The following is a 20,457-nucleotide window of genomic DNA, read 5'->3' as shown; positions in this document are numbered from 1 at the left end:
AGACAGGGAAGGCTCCTGGGGCCCACCAAGAGCCACACTGGGAGATACTGGAGGAGCCAAAGGATTTTCCCCAGCTATCAAAGGCAAAGACACAGCAAATTTACCTTTCTTCCCCCATGGCAGCGCTCTGCATCCCATTTGGGTGTCATTATAGGTAATTCCCTGCTTGATGTCTCGTCAGAGGTGGGGAAGGGAGGCATCATTTCAAGAAAAGACAAAAGGGCTCTTTCTTCATCAGCATTAACCTCAGGCAGCTCTTGAGAAAAATTCTGGGCAATTAGTGGAGCATAAGAAGATTTATAATTGAAATCAAGTTTGTAGCACTACAGGCAGTTCCCTCGAAAGACATTTCTCAGAGACCAAAAAAAAAGGGGGGAAGAAAATAATAGAGAGAGGCAGAGGGGAGAGGGAACTAGTTAAAGAGTTTTAAAATCTCGCTGAAAACTCCATTTAGTTTAACATTGCATGATAGCTTTCATAATTCAGAACAAAGTGCAAAGCTCTTTAATGAGGCCATTAATGACCCTTTAATTTACTCCACCAGGGCTGAATTCATAAAACATTTATGTTCCATTTACACTGGATTTTCCTGAGACTGTTCGGGGCAAGTCACCATCACAAAGCAGGTGGGATGAAACAGAGGATTCTTATTTTGTGTTCCCACTCTTCTTCACCCCAGCACTGAAGCTCCACATGTGCCTTTTAATTCTGCCAGAGAAACTGCAGGGACCCAGGAGAGAGGAGAGCCATTTTTGACTCTTCTGCATGGTAAACAGATGCAGAGTGCTCTCTTGGATTCTGCTCTAGGAACAGTGAAATCCTTTCAAAGATTGAGCTGTGGCATCGACAGCCAGCCTTAGAAAATGTTTTTAGAAATCATTACAGCCCAGCTCCAATTCATTACTGGTTGTGATATCAGATTTGCTCTTGGGGTAACACTGTTGAGAGCATCTAGGGAGATATGACCCCCCAGCTTTCCAGGCTGCATTCCATGCTTTGGGTGGTGATGGGGGAAGGCTCAAAGAATGCAGGTCCAGAGATGAGTGCTGAGGATGCTGCTGCTGACTGCTCTGCTTGCTGCTGAGGGTGGGCTGGTCTGGGAGCTGCTGCCAGACTGCTGGTAGGGGTGGTCACTGAGATTGTCTCCTGCCATCTCAGTATCTCCTGTTCCTGCAGCTGTGGAAGCTCAGAGAGCTGTCAAGAGGACACAGGGTGAAGATGGGCTGGTTCTGCACCCCCATTCAGCACTTCCTGAAAGCCAGGTGATCTGCAGGTCATGCTCCAGTCTGGTTGTCCCATGATCCAAACTAAGCTATTTGTCTCTCCATGTTTTTTCTTCTGTTACAGACTGCAAGCAGGGAGAAGCACCTAGGAATGCTTAATTGCTTGTATTGGCTGAAACATCTCTTTTTATTAAAAAAATCTAAACAACTCTTCCTAGTTTATTCCAAAGACCTCGCTCTCATTTCTTCAGTAAATGTCAGTTTCTGAACATCTTCATAAAAAAAGAGCCATTAATCATTGCAACGAGGTTTACAGCATGTTAATTTTGCTTTGACCATCCTTCTCAGCTGCTTGCTCAGCTTCAGGACTGTTAAACACTTCTCATCTGCTTCCCTCTGCAGTTTTGACCTAAGGAGAGTTTGTTGCACCAGCAAACAAAATATTCATGGCAAAACCAGGAGGACAGAGGTGCCAACCCACAAGAATCAGCCCCTCAAAAGCCCCTGCAGAGAGAGGTGAGGAAGATGCTCCAAGGCTCTCGGCACAGTGAGAAAGTTGGAGCCTGTTGGAAAACATGTCCAGAGTCAATGTTTCCAGCATCTATAAACAGCAGCAGCACTTCACACCAGTCCACAGTCTGTGGAGCTGGGTCCACGTGCAGCTTGTGCCTGGTAAGGTGTGGGGACACAGGCTCAGAGGGAAGTGCACTTTCCATCTCACTTGCTCCCTGCCCCTCAGATTCAGGCTCAGTTGTCATTCTCATTTCCTTTCTTCACCCCTTATTTTGCTGACGCAGGTTAGAAACCTGGTGGCCCATCGAGGCACTGACACTGCCTGTGTCAGCGCAGTCCATGAGTCACCCTCCTCATTTCACAGCTAACAGGGCTGCTGACGCTGATGCCCTCAGAAAGGACACACCAGCAGGAGCATCAGTACCTCTGAAACCACATCAGCACACATCAACAGCAGGCTGTGTGCACATTGGTTTGTTGTTGCAGGGTCTCTGGGTGCACTGGGTTCTACACACTGGGTTTGTGGTTGTAGGGTCATTTTTTACTTCAGGGGAAAGAAGCAGAGAGGAAGATTGCTTGACCTACTTGGATCATTCATGCAGAACTGCTTTGCAGCATAGGGTCAAGTTTGTCAGAACACTTACATCACAAGAAGAAATTATGGCCAAAAGAAACTTTAAACACGTTCAAGGAAAAAATAACAAAACCCCCACAGACATACACTCCAATGGAGAGAAAAAAATGGACACTGTCTTTCAAGTATTTCAAAGTATCTTGGAATCTCACACTCAAAAGTGATCTGAGTTCTAAAGGCACCAGGACCATGACAGGACAAATAGGAAACTGGTCCCACTTCAAGCCTAAAGTGTCAGCAAAGTGACACTTGCAGGAGATCAGTGAATGAGAGGGGAGGGAACCTGCAGCAAGAAGAGGAGGCAAAATGGAAGTGGACCAGCACATCTGGCAGCAGCAGGTCACTCACTCTGAAGGGATGCTCTCCATCCCACTGTGGAGATGGGATAGCCCTAGGTGGATGCATTTTGTGGACCATGGAGGTAGGAAAAGTCAACTTTTCTTGCTGAAATCACCCTCAAAGGGAGAGGCAGGAGTGCTAAGGGGAGCTCATGGATGGAGCTGGCTGCCTCCAGCACTGGGATCATTCCTGGGATGCTGTGACAGCTGACTGACAGCAGGAAAAGGACAACATCAGAGCAGAACAGAGAAATCCTGCTGTCCCACAGAGCTTCCTGCAGAGCTGGATGCTCCAGGGGCTCTTCACTCCCTTTGGCCCAATAAACAAACAGCTCTGGGCAGCTCCAGAAACAAGCTGCCTTTGTTCAATTGTTATTTGATTTCCAGAAACATCAATGCAGGGATCCCATCCAAACTGGACCCTGGGTTGTCTGCTAAGCAGAGGCTGCCATTTAGTTAGAAACACATGGGGTCTTATTACATTTCCCTGGGAAAATAAAACAATGGTTCAAACTAAAGGGGAAAATATTTAGTAAAAATGAAACCTTGTACTCATACACATAGAGGCTCTGAAATCTCATAACCACTCAATTCCTGCTCCTCCATCCAAGTTTCTTGCTCAGCACAACTCTACTTACAAAGACCACCTCTAGGGAAGCTTACAGCCAAGGGCTTGGGTTTGCTAAGATTACCCACACACTGACAGTCATGGGGGGTCAAGACTTGCAGGCTATGAAGTACAGGCAGGCTCTTGAAGCTTTCCACATTTGCATCAAATTCTTTACACCTCCAGGTAGCTCACACACCTCCGGGGCTCCCAGAGCTAAGACCTGGCAGCTCCTGTCCTTGTGGACATGCAGCACTCGAAGCAAGCAGACACACCACCTTTATGAGGATCTTTTTGTATTTCAGCTAAAACCAGAAATGCAGTTTCAGCCACACTGGAAGACCCCTGCACATATATCCATGGGTGACTCAGCCTCTTCTGAGCAATCCAAGATCTCTCTCCACCATTACAGCTGAGTGCAGACACTTGAGGATCCTCATGCATCCACTTTCCTGCTGCTACTTTAAAACCCACAGGACAGGGCAGCTGAAACACTAAAAGCCTCAGTGTGGTCACTTTGACAGGCCCAGGAGGTGGGCCAGTGCTTGCAGGGTGTCTGTCTTACTGGTGGTGTTGATGCTGTCTGAAAACTAATGTGTTTTTGAGGCAAACCACAAGGTACAAACAGGAGAGGATCAGCAGGCTTGTAGGAATGCCCTGTTTTCCTTTGTACAGCTGCTGGGTCTTCTAATCAAGACTATCTGATACACTGATGTCATGCTGGTAATGGTATAACTCTATATCAGCCTAATGGCACAATGGGTTTACAAAAGGAGCAGTATATGCAGAAATATGCATTCATGCTTGCTAATCCTTCATAAGCCTGTAATCCTGATTTTCTTTTCTAAATAATAAGTGCAGATCTATTAAGATCTATCCCTATCACTAGCTGCATGCTAAATTCCCCTCTTCCTGCCTGGAATCTGCAGTGTCCCCTGCACGTGGTGGGGCAGGGGGTGACATACCATCCCCACCAGCTCACAGCCCCCTGGGGATTTTCCTTCACCTGTACCAGCGGGAGCACATGGAAGCAGCCACAGCTTCACTGCCATTCACCTTTCTGGAGGGCCTGAGGATGCCTTCTAGAGGGCATTTCTGCATCAAAATGAAATCTATTTGTTCACAAACATGCAAATAAGCAAGGGGATAACCAGCAGTGCCTGACAGCTTCCTTCATCCAGCCCTAGCATGCCCTTCTTGCCATTTGTGCCCCACCACTGGCAAATCCTCACCTCCACCAGCACGCCCAGTCAGACAGCTACTTCCTGAGACTCTTGGTATCAAACAACATTTCACAACCATTCCAGCCCCTTCACACAAACAACCTGGAAATAACCCTTTCAGGAGTGATAATGTAAAAGTCACTAATTACACAATTAATTTATTCTTTGGCACTAATAAAAAAAATGACTTTGTGTTACAAAGGAGGAGAAAAAAGAAGAATCTAAGGATTTATTTAATTAAAGCTACAATGTATTGAAAAACCAAGTAATTGTAATGATACAGACAATGCTAAGATTGTATAATTAGTAATTAATTACCTACAGAAATGACATTTTCTTTTCTTTAAAGCTATTCATTTTTCTTTTTCTTGTGTTTTTTTTTTTTTATTTGCACGCAACTGTCTTCAGGGCACACAAATCTTGGGAGAAAATTGCTGCATGGCACAGCAGCTACCAACCTGGTTCTGTGTGCATTTTTACCTGTGGGCAGAGGTGCTGTGTTCTCACCTTTCTCATCCTGATCCCCACCAAGCAGTAGTCACAGAGCTCCCTGCCTGCAACAACTGCTCACCACACCAAAAGCCCTGCAGAAAAGCCCAGGGAAAATTTTGACTCCAGCCATGAAGAGTCACTGGGCCAGAGCTGACAGGCAGAACAGCTACAGCCTTCTGTGGAAGGAGTCAAGGCACAGACTGTTAGCCCAGTGCTACATATATATATATTATGCTTATAAGTCCTGATGTTAACCGATGTTATATATATATTTTAAGTATTCATGTATTCACAGCCATAAAGGCCTTTTCTCTACTTGAGCTAAATTGTATAACCGTGACCTATTGTCCCAGAAGGCTTTTTATTCATGTTAAATGGGTACTGAGATTAGAGCGCTCCTTGGTAGTAGGTACAGAAGTGTTCTGGAGGAGACAGGAGAAGATGGATGGTTGTATTGAGGCTCAGCACAGAAACCAAAAACAGGAGAACCAAGCAGCTCTGCAGCCCAGCTGCCTTGGCATCTGAAAAATCAGATGTGGAGCTGGAGTGGGGACAACAGTGCCCAGCACACACTCACATATCCCCAGTTCTGGTAGCTCCAACTTCCCATAGGGATCCCTCACCGCCCTCCAGTCCCATCAGTTCCTTGACCTGTGAGCCAGGGAGAGTGAACCAAGCTGGGCTCTGTGATGCTGTCCATGGCAGTGCCTCACAAGTGCTCCATGCTGCACCTCTGACAGGCTGTCCCACCCTGCCCTGCCCCTCGGGGACAGCAATCCTGCTTGTACTGCCCCTGGCAAACAGCACAGGTGCTCGCTGCCTCTCCAGTACTCATGGAGCCTCCAGCCCCACCGCTGAGCACAGATGCACCCTGGCAGCTCCCAGTTAATATTCACAGGGAAACACAACCTCCCTGGAAAAAACTCTGTGTCAGCATCCTGCACCCTCATCCCTCCCCGCCCAGCCAGGAGATCACTGCAAGTCACGTCAGTGAGACTGGCAGCTCCCCTGCTCTGATCTTAACCTTTATCCAAGGCCAGGGAACCCCTCTGGCTTTGAGTCTCATGGTCACACAGGCACAAGCAGTGAAATGTTCCTCGTCCGTCTGTTCATTCCCAGTGCGTGCCAAGGCCTCCCTCCAGTTCCTCCACAGTACCTCCACGCTGTCTTGGGAAGAAATCAGGACTAGGCAGGCCTGGGTGCTGGTGCCAGGATGCACGGTGACAGCCAGGGATGCTGGTGTCCCCTCACTGGCTGTGATACTTCAGTCACTCCAGCACAGGGTGGAAGCGGCAGCGAGCTGGCTGCTGGCTGTTACACTGGTGCCAGATGGTGGATGAGATTAAAAGAATTTGATTTTCAAATAATCCATAAACCTGGCTGAGCTAATGTAGTTTCATATGCATTATCTTGTAATCCCAGGGAAGAGAACGTTTCAGAGCAAAGAGCCTTATTCTCCCTCCCTGCAAGGACTCTAACAAGCTAAAGATAATCTCCTTTTTGTTGGAAGGTGCTTACAGAGGACCTACAACACCCAGAGTGTGGCACAGGGGCTGTGACTCTGTGGCTCCCCTCTGGGAACAGGACAGCCAGGCACCTGGCACCGTGGGTGCTGTCCTGTCCTGACCTCCACAGAGGTGGGAGCAGCACACAGCAGGGTCCAGGGACAAGCTGAATATAGACCCCAGGACAACAAAGAAGGGATTTTGGCACTCCTGCCTCCTATCAGTGCACGGGAGAACATGCTGCTGCATCACTGGGGTAGAGTAGGATATACATATATTCCTCTAGGTGAGTTCACTTCTATGTGCACTTTTGGGGACAAACCCCCAAGCCCAACCCAAGTAAATCAAAGGCATGCTGTGGCAATCTGGAGAGAGGATCAGGCCCTCCCTAGTGACTAAGCCCCACAGCCAGAGTCTGGTGACCACCCTCGCCCTCACAAGGTGAGGGACAGCATGTGGCTGAAACCTTGACACTGCCCTCTCCAAAGCAACTGCTGTACAGCTAGGCTTATAGGAAATTCATCCTTAGGGATTTCTTGACTTCCCCTTGTTTGCATCAAACACACACAATCATTTTCTTCCTCTATCCCTATTCCATATGGATGCACCCCTATCCCTCCCTAGCCTCTGCCCTGGGCAGACCTCAGGACCTGCCCTCCATCCACCCTCCCTCCTCAGATGCTGCCTGCCTGCTCCCTGCCTCTTTTCCATGCACTAGAAGCTCCTTAGACTCTCTTGCTACTTGTCAGGCCTCAGTGGAGCAAAGATGAGTGTCTGCCAATCACTGGGATCCTTCAACATGTGAGGTACAAGCTTGAATGCAGCAGTTAAAAATTGTTGATCCTTATTCCATGCTCCAGGTTCCCATGCTGGAGCATGCCAGAGCTAGAGCAGGAGGTTATTTTAAGGGGAAAGGGAAATGAAACTCCACTGAAAGGATTTCCCAGTCACTGCCTGCCATCTAGTGCCTAGCACTGAGCTGTTTCACGGGCTGCAAGCAGCATCCACCTCCATCCTCAGGGGAATTTAGCTCTTAGATTGGAGCCAGCGACTTCTGAGCATCAAGCTCCCAGCACTGATAATTCCCCGCCGTGCTCCTCACTCTGGGCCAGATCCAGGGAATGGGTTTGGAGTCAAATAGCCCAAGTCCTGGTGGGACCTATCAGGGAAAACAGCATGGGAGTGAGGAGAGGTGATGCTGTGTGCCTGCCTGGCTTGTGACACGATGCCCAGCTACAAGAAGCTAACTAAATACAACACAGCTTGACTTGCTGCAAGCTGCTGCCTTCAAGGTCATGTCATCATCGTCAGCAGCTCTGATCAAAGCAGTGCACACAGGCATTGTGTGAAGAGTGCCACAGACAGGCTAAAAATAGGGAGACAAATGGAAGCATAAGGGAAAAGGGTGAAGGGTGAGGCTTGTCAGCTGCGCAGGTGACTGAAAACTTAAGAAAATCAGGAAACAAACAAAAGTAATCAAGAAACATTGATTTTGTGACTTGGAATATTCTGGTTCTTGGACATACCTCTGAAGACTCCCACCCAGTTCAATCCATGGGCAATCACTGCAGCAGTAACACAGTCCCTGCCAAGCCCTTGTAGCTGGTGATTTTAACTTTGTCTTCAGGCAATCTCGGGAGCTGATGGTCTCCCTTCCTTCCTTCCTTCAGCAGGGATGTACCTGGAATCACCTTAGGGGGTGTCTGGCAGCTTCTTGTTCCTCTGAAAGGGTTCAGATAACTACCTACCTACAAGGGCAGGAGAGAACAGGCAACACAGGTGCAGCTCACCATAATCCTATTTGCAGGCAGAGAAAATTAAGGGATATGAAATCCAGAAAGATCTGGGACAGGTAATGCTCATCTTGCTCACTGCCTCCTGCCCCTTCTAGCCCCGGGGCCTCCAGCATTCCAGTGGAAGGCGCTGTCTGCTGCACCACATTCCCTAAGGTGGGACAAGACTGGATGTTGAGCTCGCTGATGGAGCAGAGCCTGAAAAGTGGGTCCCTATGGGTCCCACCCCCTAAAATGGGGTACTCACTGCCCCTCCACACAGGGCACTGGTGGGATCAGACACCCTGAACACCCAATTTCCCTCCTCTCCAAACCTCTTACAGCTTGGCTGCCCAGTCCCCACCAGATCCCACTTTCCCCAAGCTCATCCAACACTTGCAGCCTGTGCCACTTGGTAGAAGCACAGCTTGGGAAGCAATTGCTGCTCTGCAGAGGGGAGCTTTGGGTCTGGCACAAACGGCCTGCACCGGGCATTTGGAAAGGGCAGGCGGGGCAGGGCAGCGGCTTCCGAACGCGCAGAACCAGATTCACTGATTAGCACGTGGCTCCAATTTCCTCCAATGCTTCCAGGAAAGTAATAGGCAACGTTAACAAAAGGATTGCTCAGAATTCAAAAGCAAATGGGATTTGTGACCCATTATATTAACTGGGGGCTGGGGAAAGCTCTACAGAGAGAGAACACTGCCGGCAGGTCACCAAACCAATTATTAAGAGCTCACAGATCACAAAACTAGATATATACACACATCAAGATAAATTTCTATTTGCCTGCAGAAGCAGGACGCTGGCTGAGCCACCCTCCAAACCCAGTGTGTTTTTTCTATGTGCCCATTAAACCTGGATTATACCTATTTTTTTCCCCAATAATTCACTCACCCCACAGGTTTACTGCTGAGGAATAACATTTGGGAGGGTAAAACCTGAAAGGCGAAATGTAATGGGTATAATTACTTTGATAGATGAAAGAGAGCAGAAAGCAGGCAGGCAGCAGCAGTGCTGGCCCATGCCTCATGTCATGATGTCCCCAGTCTCCCTCTGCCCAAATTCCTAGCTTTCCTTTTTGAGAGATTGATGTCAAGGATTGGGTAGTATCAACAAAGCTTCTGGGGAAATTTGACTCTGAGTACAAGTTTCCCATCCCTTATTTTATATCCATTCTTACTTTTGCAGAGATTCACTCAAGCCTTGCCTCCTGACTGCCCCACTCCGTGTCTTTCCAACATGCTGGTTGTACCAACCCACAGGGGTTTCACAAGAAAAGGGAGGAAAAAGAAGTCCTCAAAAACAAAAGGATGGGATCTAGTCCACTCATGTCACTGGTGACCTCAAGCAGATTTCCCACACAACTTTCTGCTGGGTCTCTGGGCTGCCACAAGCAGAGCAGCCCAGGCTGCATCCCCTGCAGGCAGCAGAGCAGAGCAGGGAAGGGCAGCACCTGCACAAAAAATTCCTTCCAAAGAGAGAGATCCCTTCCAACACAAGAATGGGAGCTTGAACATAAAGGCAAAGGGACCGATGCTGCTGGAGATGATTCATCCTCCAGGACAGAGAGTGAGACTAAAGGCTGCACCAGCTGGGATAGCACAATTCCCATCCTCCCTGAGCCAGCTCACCCCTGGCCCAGCAGTCAGGGATGCCTCAGGATGCTACCTGCACCCCCAGCACGCATCCCTGCTCATGGCTGTATTTGGGAGAATGTCATCTCTCCTCCTACAGGTTTTCAGAGAGCAGGAAGAGGTGTAGCCTGTGGCTCCAAGGGCCTCTCCTGGCTCTGCATCTATTTATCTTTCCAATTTTGAAGCCTTTCATTGCTTGGGGCCAGCCAGAAGGAGCAACAGGCAGCAGCTTCCCATTATGTGAGAAAGTGTGAGGTTCTGAACAGTTCACACTGTATCACAAAACATATGAGCAGGGCTCTGCTTAGAGAGCACCAACCCCCAAAACTTATACAGACAAGGAAGGATATCAGCTAGGGAACAATTTTGTAAAAGTAAAGGAAAACTGAATCTGTGAAGCTGAAGTGTTTTTATTAGGACTTGTTATTTCTTCTCCACTGGAGGGGAGTGCTAGTGTCAACTTGCCACAAAGAAAACCTTCATCTCTCTCTCTTCTAACATGGTGGCTTAAGCAATGGCTCAGATGCCAGTGCTTTAGAATGCAACTGCTCCTTCCATTTGTGTCTGCTACTGGAGACTTTTAGCAACAGCTGCTGGACTGCATCACACCAGGGTCAGGACATCTTCAGATGCTTCCTTCCCCCTTGGAGACAGAAAGGATGAGGCTTTTTGCGTATGACCCTCAAGAATGGAAACATCCTATGCCAAAAATGGCTCTGAGGAGCAGAAAGCCTCTGCAGCCTGAGCAGTCAGGAGCCTCCTCTCTGGTGTGCACAGTCAGGAGTGTGTAACAGCAGCACTGATCTTACCTTGGACTGCTTAGATAACCTCACATTGCTGCTCTCAAAGCGAGGACTTAGTTACAGGTCCTTTCCAAAACTCCTCTCTCCAATGCACAGTTCACAGGAGAGCTCTTCAACTGATCTCACAGTGCCTTGCACTGAAGAGCCACAACAAACTCAGTTTCTTTCCCAGGCACTTGCTGCAGCCTCAGGTTCTGGCAGAAATCTCATGTGAGGAGGCCTTTGTCAAGGTGACAAAAACCCCACAGGGTTTGGGTGCAGACAAGCTCCAGCCTCCCTCAACACCCAAACACTCTGGTGGCTCTCCATCACATTTGCAAGGGGGGTTTTGTGTTTCATGTCCAACAGAAGTAAAATGCTCCCCCTGCTCTTTGGACTGCAGCAGCTTTCACACAGCCACAACTCCACAGGTTTCTTCTGCTCTCTCAAAAAAGGCTCTCAGGCTTTGTGCTGCCCTTTCAGCAGTTACCAGCAAAACATATCCCACCAGCCTGTTCAGACTTCTGCAGCTCTGAGTATGGGAATAGGTTCACACTGAGTGGAAAGACAGCCTGCAGCCACCAAGTTCCCAAAGGAAAAGAACAGCCTCAGTGACCTACTGGAGGTGTTTAGGAGCAGAGGAAATGAGAAGACTCAAACCATCCTCTAGGATCTTCCAGCTTCCCTCTCCCCAAAGCTAGGGAAGAAAAGAGACCACACAGGAGAACTGAGCAAAAGCCTCTGAGTTGCAGGATTGGTGATTGTTTGCAGCAACTGGCTGAGTGGCTTTAAATAAAATAAACCACAGGAAAAATAAAAATAATTCAAATAAATAAATAAAAGCTGCTGTTCCCACACAGGCTGCAAGAAGGAATTTTTATTTCAGGTGATGAGAAAACAACACATTCAGCTTTCAGAAAAGACCAAGCTTCTCACACACATGCTACCTGTAAGGTCTGAGGACAAGGAAAAAACATTAAAAAATGAAGGATGCTGTTGATTCTGACCTTTCCACTGCTGAAGGAGCTACACATCTCTCAGCACAGACAATGCCCAAAGACTTGCAGCTTGGGTAATCCAGAAATAGGAACTGCCTGGATCTGAAGATCAGCAAGGTTTCAGTACAGCCTTTTCTTTCATTTGTTCTCTGTCTTTTGGGAGCAAGCACAGATTAAACAGCATTTTCTATTCTTTGAAAGTTTTGTCCCAGCAATACAAAACCTTGGTGTGGGAAACAGGGCAGACTCTTTAGCTAAGGGCATGCCTTAAGCTTGTGGCCACAAGGGCTTTGCTGCATCTTCTGGAGCCAGTGACAGCCTGAAACAAGAGTGGCAGAGAAAACCTGTACTGACTGCAACCATGCCCCCCACGGGAGGGGCACAGCCTGAGGGGAAGGACTCACCTCCCCCTGCTTCAAGCTTCCAGTCCTAGAGAAGGCAACAGGCCTACCTTCAGCAGTGCTGACCTCAGAGAGCAGCCAAAAATCTGCAGTCTTTCAGGCGCATGTTCTGCTCCACATTTATTTCCTCTTTGTCACTGCTCTCTGCTGCAGACTCAGCCTCCTTGCCAGGCCTGCGAGGATGCTTCCAGGAACCAAGTTTTGTTGGTAATTTATGGCAAACCTGCAGCTCCCAAACTGTCCAGCATTGGGAAACAGAAGGTTGCTGTGCTACCCCAATGGCTTGCAGTGTGATTAAGGATAACTTTAATTTGAGGCCTGGAGCTCAACAGCTCCCAAAGGATTGATAAAGTACACACAGCAATCTCCAGTTCCACCTCTGGAGTCCAAACTCTCTCCAGATGATTTATGACAGTTATTTCCTCCCTCTCTCCCTGCTGCTGGAGGAAGCTCATTCCCTGCAAGGTCCAGCATCACTCTTGACTACTGAACAGCAACATTTACAACCAGAAAAAACCTCCAACAACAGAATCAGTTCCAGAGGGCCAAGATAGCACCACATAAGCCCAGGATAGATCTTTTAATAAAGAAACTGGGGTAATAGGGTCAGGCTACCTGATGCAGACCCAGCTGTGCTGGTTAGCAGTGCTGACCCATGCAGTGGGAATGGGAGCCAAGAACTCCCTGGAGACACCTTTGAGGCTGCTCCCATGAGACTGAAATGCTAAAGCACCTTCCCCTCCCAGGAAAAAAGAGCCTCCCAGCCCAGACAGAGAGCAGCTGCTGTTGCTGTTATCCTCCCTCAGTGTCTGTTGCTGTAACCTGAGGCTCACAGGGAGGCAGTGTGAGTGGGAAGGCAGCCGCCCATTCCTCATGGATCCACGTCCTCCACGGCCACTGTGCATCACAGACTCCAGGCCAGAGGCAGCTAACACTAGAAGTTAATAAGCTGTGGATATCCCTGCTTACATCTCCCCAGAAACCCATCTTGTCCTGGCTGGTGCTCAGGAGAGTCTATTCCCACCTGGACACACAGATAACCCTCCAGTGCTGCTCTTATCAGAGAGCAGGTACCAGTGATAAGCACTAGCTATAGCAAGGAGAAACCCTTTGAGGCTGAACCTGTGACAGCAATCTGGAGAGGAAAGCAAACCTTCTGGGTACCACAGCCCCAGGGAACCACACTCTTGGGAAAGGATCACAACATGCATTTCCAGAGAGGTGGAGGAGGAAAATTCAACAAGAGCAAAGAACTCCCTCAGGAAAGCTTCACTTCCGAGTATCGATTTTAATATTTATTCAGTACAGGGCCAGTGAAGAGAACTGGGAAATAAGGCAAAGGCAAATTATCCTCCAGAGCCCAAGTGAACATCTCATACACCCAGACCATGCAAAGCAGCAGCTGTGCTCCTCCCTGGAGCCACGTCCCACATCCTCCCCATCTGCTGGAGCACAGGCCATTGCTCACAAGTCCAGGAGGAATCGATTGACTTTTTTCAGGTATTCTGACTTCAGGTAATCTCCCAGCTCCTTCTTTGTGACCCACAGGTAATCTGCCTTCAGCTCTGCCTGGGACAAATCACTGCTTTGGAGGAAGGCTTTGAAGAAGAAGACTTTGGCTCCCACGTTATTCTCAGTTCTGATGGCCCTGGGGAATTTATACTTGTAAATCCCATAAGGTGCATTCCCCAGGACTTTGGCTTGAATGCGATCTCCTGCAAGAAGCCAGCAATGCAAGAGAAAGAGAATAAGACATAAGAACACAGAGCTACAATAACTGCTCCCCTGTCTAACAACACGGCACAAGCCATTCCTTGTATGTGGTTCAGACTGATTGTTCCCTCTTTGGCAGAAATACTGACAACTGTGAAAAAACTGTGGTTTTTTCTCATGAAAAAACAGCTCATTTGGAGACCAGAGAGTCCTCTCAGAGCAGAAGAGGGAGGAAGGGAAGGAGAGGGTATCCAGCTTTGCCAATCTTGAGTGAAAAGCAAGGACACGTGCTTGCCATCATCACCCATCTGCCACAAAAGCTACTACAGGGCAACAAGAGGGAAAGAGAAGCCCAAAGCAATCCCAGACATTCAGTGATGGTGAGGTGTCTGGTGATACCCCAAAATGGCCCATGATGGCCAGACATGGCACTGCTGCTGCTGGCAGCCAGAGATCCCAACTCCCAGTGTGCCAGTCCTCTGCCATGAAATGCCTTTTCCCAGCAGATGGGAGAAGATTTCACTACAGCAGATGGCAAATATGCCTCAGACAGGGCCCTGGAAGAAAACCACTGGGACAAACAGGAGGGAGGGTCAAGCTACACACCCAAAAACGTAGCCATGGCTCGCTCAGCTGTGCTCCGTAGTGTCTCTCCAGGCTGCCACTCCACTTGAGGCAGAAGCCACAGCTCCTGGTTACCAATTTTCTGTTTCACCAGAAGCATCAGGTTGCTGTCCAGCTTCCTGTTCAACGACGTTCGATCGTTGCTTTTATCAGCATCTGCCAAAAACCAACACATGCTAGCAACAAAGTCTCCTGGCAGCATGCTCTGACCCCCTTGGTTATCAACCCTCTGTGCCTCACACCCAGAAACAATACACAAATGTGGATACATGGAATAAGACAAAAATCTACACAGGAATGCTCAGTCACTCTAGAAGTCATTGCAGGATTCAACTGCTGTTGTCCTTTCCAGAAGGACTCTATAATAAGCAGCCTAGATCTCCACCTTCACAAAAATCAACAGGAGCACTAAGCAGAGTTTGGGAACCAAATGACCAAGATTTCTCTTGTATGGAAACCACATCTATGTTCATCACTTTGCCCTGGCGAACACACATTTTTTTGCAGCACGGGAACACTGATTTCCCTGTCAGACTGTTAATTGCACATGTGCTGCCACAGAGTCAAGACTCTCTTTAAAACAAACAAAAAAAAGAGATCCAAAAATGCCTTCCTTCTACTGAGTTGCACTCTGGCAAACAATCTGGGTGTTCTCACCCACCACGAACTCCAGGCTGTACCTGTTATCCGCGGAGCAGCTTTGAACTGCAGAAACATCTGCTCCCACTTCTCCTCCAGGTCTTGAGCCATAACGACCGTCTTGCCCCGAGCTTCATCCTCATCATACAAACTTTCCATCTTCCTCTTGAGCTGCTCCTCCTCCTCCAGCTTACGCATTTCGTGATCCGAATAGAGGCTCTTCTCCAGCTCTATCTAGAAAAACAACATAAAGAAGCCTTCTTAAGTGCTCCTTAAGCCACAAACACTACATTAGCAAGCGGAATTACGTTGTTTCCAACTCCGCAAAAGTAAGGCAATAGGAATTTCCTGAGGTTGAGCAGGGCTTCCCTGCTTGCAGCAGCAGCGTGTGACAGGGGCACCAACACCATGGAGGAAGACCATGGGAACACCACCAACACCCACGAGATGTGGTGCAAATCTCACACGGAGCACTCGGGGAGCAACATCACACACGGTGTGTGCAAGGCCACCAGCCCCTGATGCTCCTCTCCCCTCATGCCTGAGGGCGCCATTTCCCCATCAACACCCCCTCGCAGACACACGAACACACATCCCCCTCTACCTGCTCCATGAGCGCCGCCATCTCTTCCTCCTCCTTTTCCAGAGGCTGCGTGATTCGGGGAAGCCTCAACAAGCACATCGCCCCAAAGAGCCTCCACGGGCGCCGCGCGGCAGCGCTGCAAACCCACCGAGCGCTGCCCGCCGCCCGCAGCGCCAGGGGCGCCGCCATCGCCCGCGCCCCACAATGCCCCGCCATGTCCCCTCCTCGCTCCCGGCGTGCTCCGCGGCGGCCGCTCCCCGGCGCGGGCCGGAGCCGCCGCCATGAGCGCGGCCTTGGCGCTCGCCGGGCAGCGCGTGCTGGGCTGGGGGTGAGCGGAGAGGGCGGGACGGGCTGTGGGGAGCGGGGGGACAGCGAGGGGACAGCGGGGAGGGCCCCCCTCTCTGCGAGGTGGCCGCTGGAGGCTTCCCGCTATCGCTAGAGCCGATCTCACCGGCGGTTGTCTCCCTCAGGGGCCGCGCCGCCGCCCTGTGCCGCGGGCTCCGCACCGGCCCCCCGAGGCTGCAGGACGCGGCGGGGGCGGCTGCCAAGGAGACGGAGAGGCAGAGCGAGACCGAGCAGAGGTGAGAGCCGAGGCCAGGCCGCGCCGGGAGGGCGCTGCCATCTGCCGCTTGCTGCGAGGTTTTATCGCCTTCGGTGGGTTTTCAGCCGAGGATGGGGAGGGAGCCGCTTGACTCAATCAGAAACGCAGCTTGTGTTTTTCGGAGGCTTGATCCCTTCTTCCTTTATTTCCCGATATGAAATGAAACTTCGTAATGTTTAAAGAGCGAGGTCTGATAATTCTTACTTTGCTCCTCAGCTCTTTAATCCTACAGAGGAACTCCACGAGATGGGATGGCAAGGTTTATGAAGAGGTCCCCATAGCTCACATCAAAGCAACGTACAACAAGTAAGCAAATTAGCTGCTCCATTCCTGCTCTCGTGTGAAATAAAAGCCTAGAACCCGGGGTTTGGCCTGTCATCATTTTGATCTAAAGATTGAAAGAAAATCAGCCAAGGGAGTGATGTTCATGGCTGGGAATATGATACTGATTTAAACCTCAGTGCTGTTCAGGGAGCATAACTGTTCTTGGAGTGTCTTAAAATCAATGAGATTGTTTTTATACATTTTGATTACATTCTGATATGAATAATCAGATGCTGATAGCTTTAACAGCAGGTTACTTCCCACTAGCCCACTGCTTTAGCACTATTTCTGTACAGGTGTTAAAAAATTATCATATTCTCCATGAGACAGTTGTGTTTCATCAGTGATTGCTCCTGTGATATGTTACTGCTTAAGGCTCTTTCAAGTTCTAGAAGTGTTTTGTGCGGTTTTTTTTTTTTTTTTAATAGAAGAGGTAAAATGCAGTGAGAGGTGGATCTGAAAGGGCTGAGATAAAGCACACCTTTTCCATAAAGGTTCTGACTGGGTCTGTAAGATGACGAGAAGGTCACTGCTGGGTGGTCTCTGCAGTGGGTTTAAGTGGGATACTTTGAAAGGGAGACTGGAGGAAGTCCTGCAGTCAGCTATGCCAGTAAGGTGAGCGAGAAACTGGAGAATAAAGCTTTGTTCCAGCTTGCTTCTTCCCCTCGCCCCTGTCCCTCCGCAGCACGCACATCCAGGTGGTGAGCTTTGACAACCAGCCGTTCTCCCGCACGTCCTGCGGCACAGAGGGCTTCCAGAACGCCAAGAAGGGCACTGCCATCGCAGCACAGACCGCGGCCATGGCAGCGGCAGTGGTGAGTCCCCACTGTGATCCCCACCTCCAGAGGGGAGCTCTGGCTGCCTGCCCTGTACCTGGGCACAGCCCTGGCTCACAGGCAGCACTGTGGTGCTGGAGCAGTGTCCCAAGTTTTGCCTGCACACAGACAAAGAGTGTTTGAAAGTGCTGTTAGAAATGCCCCAAGTGGGAGCTGAGCTGTGCGGGTTGTGATTGGAAATGTGTGATTGTAACTTGCAGCCTGTCCTTTCCCAGCACTGGTCTGCACAGCCTCCTGTTTTCCTAAGTGAACATCTCTCAGTCAATTGGGGACTGTAGACCCTGAATCAGCAGCAGTTCAAGTTTTGCCTCACAGGGGACTGAGAAGTAGCTGTAGTTATTGTCTGGATGTTTTATATCTGTTCTCTCCACAGAACTGAGCTCCAGCCAGCAGTTCCTGTCAGAGAAAGTGATGTTCTTGCACCTGTAGTTTCCAGGTGCATATGGTTTGTTGTAACTCTTTCTTAAAAAAACCCATGTGGGTGTCCAGGTGGAGGAGATGAGGCTGGCTGTGTCATGGTCCTCATTAGGCAGAATGAGGCAAGGTTAAACTGAAAATCCTACCCCTAAATTAGGTGGAACTCACTTCAGCCTTTCATGCCACAGGAGTTTGGTGCTACTGCTGGCCAGAAGCTTATTGTGGTTGACTCGGAGGGATATAAGAACATCTTCGCTATTAATCTGTGCTCGTTGGAGCCTCATAATAGCTGCATAGCTGTGCTTGGACAGATTTATTCTGTCACTGTTGAAGTAGTTAGTACGTTAATTGCACCAGAGCACAATGAGAAAGAGAGCCAGAGGATCTCCCTCCACGTGGTGGCAGCAGGGCTGTGCTGTACAGCAGTTTTCATTTCTAGTTTGAAAGCCCCTAGAATTTTTGCCCTGGAGGTGTAAACTCCTGCACAGCAAATCTAAAGCTTGCGTGCTCTCTCATTTACCCTCCAGAAAGAATCCACTGCTCACAGGGGAGAAGTCGCCACATTAGAGAAGGGAAAACAACTTAGAGTTAGTCATTGTTAGTCCCTTGCCACTTCAGTCACGTATCCATGGATATGTCCTTTTTTGCTCTGGCTTTAGGTCACAGACAGTTTGATTTCAGAGCTTTCTCTGTGTGCAGAGCTCACAGTCTAGCACAGAAGTTCTCTTGAACTGCCATGGCCATACCCCATATCCCCTTTGCTTTTAGTGTCTCTGCAGTAATCCCCATATATGTCTTCTGTATATATTACTACCTAATCTTTATTTTTACTTAAATACTATTATGAAAGATACCAGGAGAATCAGAGTTTATGTCAGAGAGAACACTAACCAGTTGTTCTTTTCACAGAAAGCACGTGGGAAGGGTGTATTGCATGTGCGAGTCATTGTGAAAGGACTGGGACCAGGACGCAAAGTAGGTGTTGGTGTTTCTTTTCCATACTTTATTTTCTCAGCTATCATGAATGTTTTCTAAACACAGGTTGGTTTCAATTAACTTGGTTTTTCTGAAGCTGATAAAAAGGATTCCTCATCCTAGTACCCAGTAATGAATTTTTAGAGTCATTAGAATTTTAGAGTAATACCATGTAGGAGGTAGAATAAAAGCTGTATTTGGGGGTTCTTATGGCTGAAGTAGGAAAATCAATGGGAATGCTCAAGAAAGGACTAGAGCAGATAAGTTTAAACTGGGTTTTCTGATATAAGTTATTTATTTTTAAGAATTAAGAAGTGAGAAGAATTGGAACAAGTTGATTTTCAGATAGGGGACGAAACTGTTTTGCCCTGAGCTTTTTCTGTGTGTTGATAAGTGTCATCTGCTGTCTCGTTGCAGGCTGCCATCAAGGGGCTGACAATGGGAGGTTTGGAGATCATCTCCATCACCGACAACAGCCCAGTCCCCCACAACGGCTGCCGCCCACGGAAAGCCAGGAGAGTGTGAGGGGCAGTGCAAGGGACACACAGCTTTCAACATCAGTTCCTCAGGGACTGAGTCGAATGTTGCTTCTGTGACTGATTCTGGAAGGCCACTATCCCTGGAAATACTTGTTGAGGGAAGCTTGGATAGACCATGCTGAGCCTTGAAAATGCAGGAGGTAGAAGCTACTGATGAAAGCAGGAATCTGTGTATTCCCTTAGTGGGAAGCCTCTTGTCTACAGAGTTTGTTGATTAAAATGTTGGTCTTTTGACAGCCATTCCTGCTGTGTTCCCAGAAGTATTTTGGCTTATTACTGCCTTTCAACTGCTCTCTTCCTCTTACCACCGTATGTGGCTCTTGTCTAGCTCTCCATGCCATTAGTGCCCTTGTCAGGCAGAAGGAGAGCCTGAGATCTCAATCTCCTTGTAGTCATTTGTAGTAAACAATGCACGGAGTCAGGTCATCTTCCTTCCCTCTTTGTCTCACTGCTCACATGGGAAACAAGGCATGGGGTAACTCTTTCCTTCCCCCTGGCTCACAGAGCTACGTGTGCCCCATGGGAGGCAGCTCTCCCTGTTCACAGAGCCTGGATCCATTCTTGCCACAGATCTGTTGCAGTGCTTTGTTTCACCCAGGCTGTACTGACCTGCCACTGCTCTTGGCAAAGGAAAGCACCTCACTTTCTAAAGGGGCTGCTGGGATCTTGCCAGGTTTGATTCTTGCAGTCTCTGGTCCTGCCTTGTGCACCACAAACTGGATTTTCCGGGGTCCTGGGGAAAGCAAGCAGGGGTTAGTAGGCCCAAGGAATAATGAAATGCTGCCAAGGAGATACAAAGCACTTAAGTCTTGAACTGTACCTCTGTGTATCCACAAGCAGCAGGAGCTTGTTGTGGGTCTGTGATGTATTATTGCTGTCCCAGCTCCATCCAGGATTTCTGCCAAGGAAATATGTCAGGAGCATTAAGCAGGGAAGGTAAAAGCAGTAACTGACTTACAGGATTGATTTGCTGGATGGCAGAGGCACAATGCCTAGCAAAGGGCATCTCATTGAAATCCCTGCTGCCAGAAAAGCCCTGGCACTATACAACGTGTTCTGGGCAAGTATTTCACCTGTAAAC

At 48.8% G+C, this 20,457-nt stretch overlaps 2 protein-coding genes across 2 annotated transcripts; one reads left to right on the top strand and one right to left on the bottom strand.

Moving 5' to 3' along the window:
- Positions 1-13,393: 13,393 nt before the first annotated feature.
- MRPL46 (mitochondrial ribosomal protein L46) lies at positions 13,394-15,915 on the bottom strand. Its single transcript, XM_053988002.1, has 4 exons — positions 15,706-15,915; positions 15,143-15,335; positions 14,445-14,618; positions 13,394-13,840 (listed from the first exon to the last, which is right to left on the bottom strand). Exons 1-4 carry the CDS (start codon positions 15,898-15,900, stop codon positions 13,590-13,592), a joined length of 813 nt encoding a protein of 270 aa, XP_053843977.1. The 5' UTR covers positions 15,901-15,915; the 3' UTR covers positions 13,394-13,589.
- A 1-nt stretch (position 15,916) lies between these two features.
- Positions 15,917-19,616, top strand: MRPS11 (mitochondrial ribosomal protein S11). Its single transcript, XM_053988003.1, has 6 exons — positions 15,917-16,012; positions 16,155-16,265; positions 16,502-16,591; positions 17,295-17,424; positions 18,772-18,837; positions 19,255-19,616. The coding sequence occupies exons 1-6, from the start codon at positions 15,966-15,968 to the stop codon at positions 19,360-19,362; spliced, it is 552 nt and encodes a 183-aa protein (XP_053843978.1). The 5' UTR covers positions 15,917-15,965; the 3' UTR covers positions 19,363-19,616.
- The last annotated feature ends 841 nt before the right edge of the window (positions 19,617-20,457 follow it).

This window comes from Vidua macroura, chromosome 12, assembly GCF_024509145.1.
Source record: "Vidua macroura isolate BioBank_ID:100142 chromosome 12, ASM2450914v1, whole genome shotgun sequence".
Classification (NCBI taxonomy): domain Eukaryota; kingdom Metazoa; phylum Chordata; class Aves; order Passeriformes; family Viduidae; genus Vidua; species Vidua macroura.
Note: the sequence above shows the minus strand (reverse complement) of the source record. Positions and strands in the feature narration are given on the sequence as shown.